Source organism: Octodon degus, unplaced genomic scaffold, assembly GCF_000260255.1.
Source record: "Octodon degus isolate 3935 unplaced genomic scaffold, OctDeg1.0 scaffold00073, whole genome shotgun sequence".
NCBI classification, from domain to species: domain Eukaryota; kingdom Metazoa; phylum Chordata; class Mammalia; order Rodentia; family Octodontidae; genus Octodon; species Octodon degus.
Window position 1 is genome coordinate 2,206,962 of NW_004524649.1, and position 1,485 is coordinate 2,208,446.

The window sequence follows — 1,485 nt, forward strand, 5'->3', positions numbered from 1 at the left end:
TTTTTTTTTTTTTTTTTTAACACAGAGTCTCACTATGTAGTCTAGGCTGGCCTCAGCTTCCCAAATGCTGGGGTTACAGGCACATGCTACCACAGCCGGCAAAGCCAGTTTTTTAATCCCACTGGTAGATTACTCATAAATAACACAATGGCACTCTATCTGTTAGGTGACAAAGGTTTTCCGCATAGCATTGAGAATTACTCCCTATCACATTTCACCACAGGGGGGATGAAATCAATTCCAGCCAAACATTGCTCAGGAATAGAAGTCAAACACAGAAAGAGAAGTGGCAGTAAGTGCGGCTGCAGACCGATGCCAGAGGCGCAGCACTTTCATGAACCCGAACAAAAGTGTTTCACTCACCTCCTCAGCACACATGTGGAATCGTAAAGCACTCGGCAGGACGCTGCCATACTCCCACCTCAGGGCTCGGATTCGAAGCAGCCGGTCGTACCTGGGAGACAGGTAGCTTAAGAACAGAGGGGACCAGAGGGCCTTCCCAGCAAGACTCACAGACAACCCAGACAGGGCAGCAGCCCTGATGTGGATCCTGACAGAACAAAGGTCCTATAAGAAGACATACTTGGGGCTGTAGACGAAACATAAACAGCCCGGGCAGACACCAGCAAGATGCTGCTCACTTCTGTAGGTGGGAGGCAAACAAAACGTGCGGCGAGAGATGCAGTGAGACCTGGGGCAACCTGCTTGGGTCCCCCTCTCTTGACACAAGCTTTCTTTCCCCCAATAAATATATTCTGCTCTTAAAAAAAAAAAAAAAAGAAAGAAAGAAACATGAAAGACCTACTAGCAGCCAAGCACGGTGGTGCAGGTAACTAGAAGCCCTGTATCAAAACAAAATAAAAAGGGCTAAGGCTCAGCAGTCCCCCAGCTTCATTCCAAGTACTAACAAAATTAATTATTTAAGCCAGGCACAGTGGCACACACCTGTAATCCCAGCACTCGGGAGGCTAAGGCAGGAGGACTGCTGCAAGTGCAAGGCCAGCTGGGCTAGGGAGTGAGTACAAGGCCAGCCTGAGTTACATAGCAAGACTCTGCCTCCAAAAGGCAAAAAGGGGAATGATATATTATTAAATAGTTAAAAGTGAAAACATCATATCATAGGGATATATGTGTGCCAATGTTTATAGCAGCACAATTTGTGATAACCAAATCTTGGAAACAACCAAGATGCCCATCACCTGAGGAATGGTCGAGAAAGATGTGGTATTTTTACACAATGGAGTATTATTCAGCTATTAAGAATGACAAACTCAAAGGCTTTATATTGAAGTGGATGCCACTTGAAGATATACTCGTAAGTGAAATAAACCAGACACACATGTGTAAATATCGTATAGTTTCCCTAGTATAAGAACTCAAAAGAAGAAACACAAATAGAAAGGTATAATACAAGTAAAAGGAAAGCAGGATCTCAAGGACTAACTAATCAAGAGAGGGAAAGGAGAAGAGCTAGGAAACATGACA

General features: G+C 44.5%; 1 protein-coding gene across 1 annotated transcript in view; it reads right to left on the reverse strand.

The window, feature by feature from the left end:
* Positions 1-1,485, reverse strand: part of Gins1 (GINS complex subunit 1) — a 26,337-nt gene that overhangs the window by 16,452 nt on the left and 8,400 nt on the right. Inside the window, exon 4 of the mRNA XM_004635570.2 lies at positions 364-454. Within this exon, the coding sequence (XP_004635627.1) occupies positions 364-454 (91 nt within the window). The remainder of the gene's footprint in view (positions 1-363; positions 455-1,485) is intronic.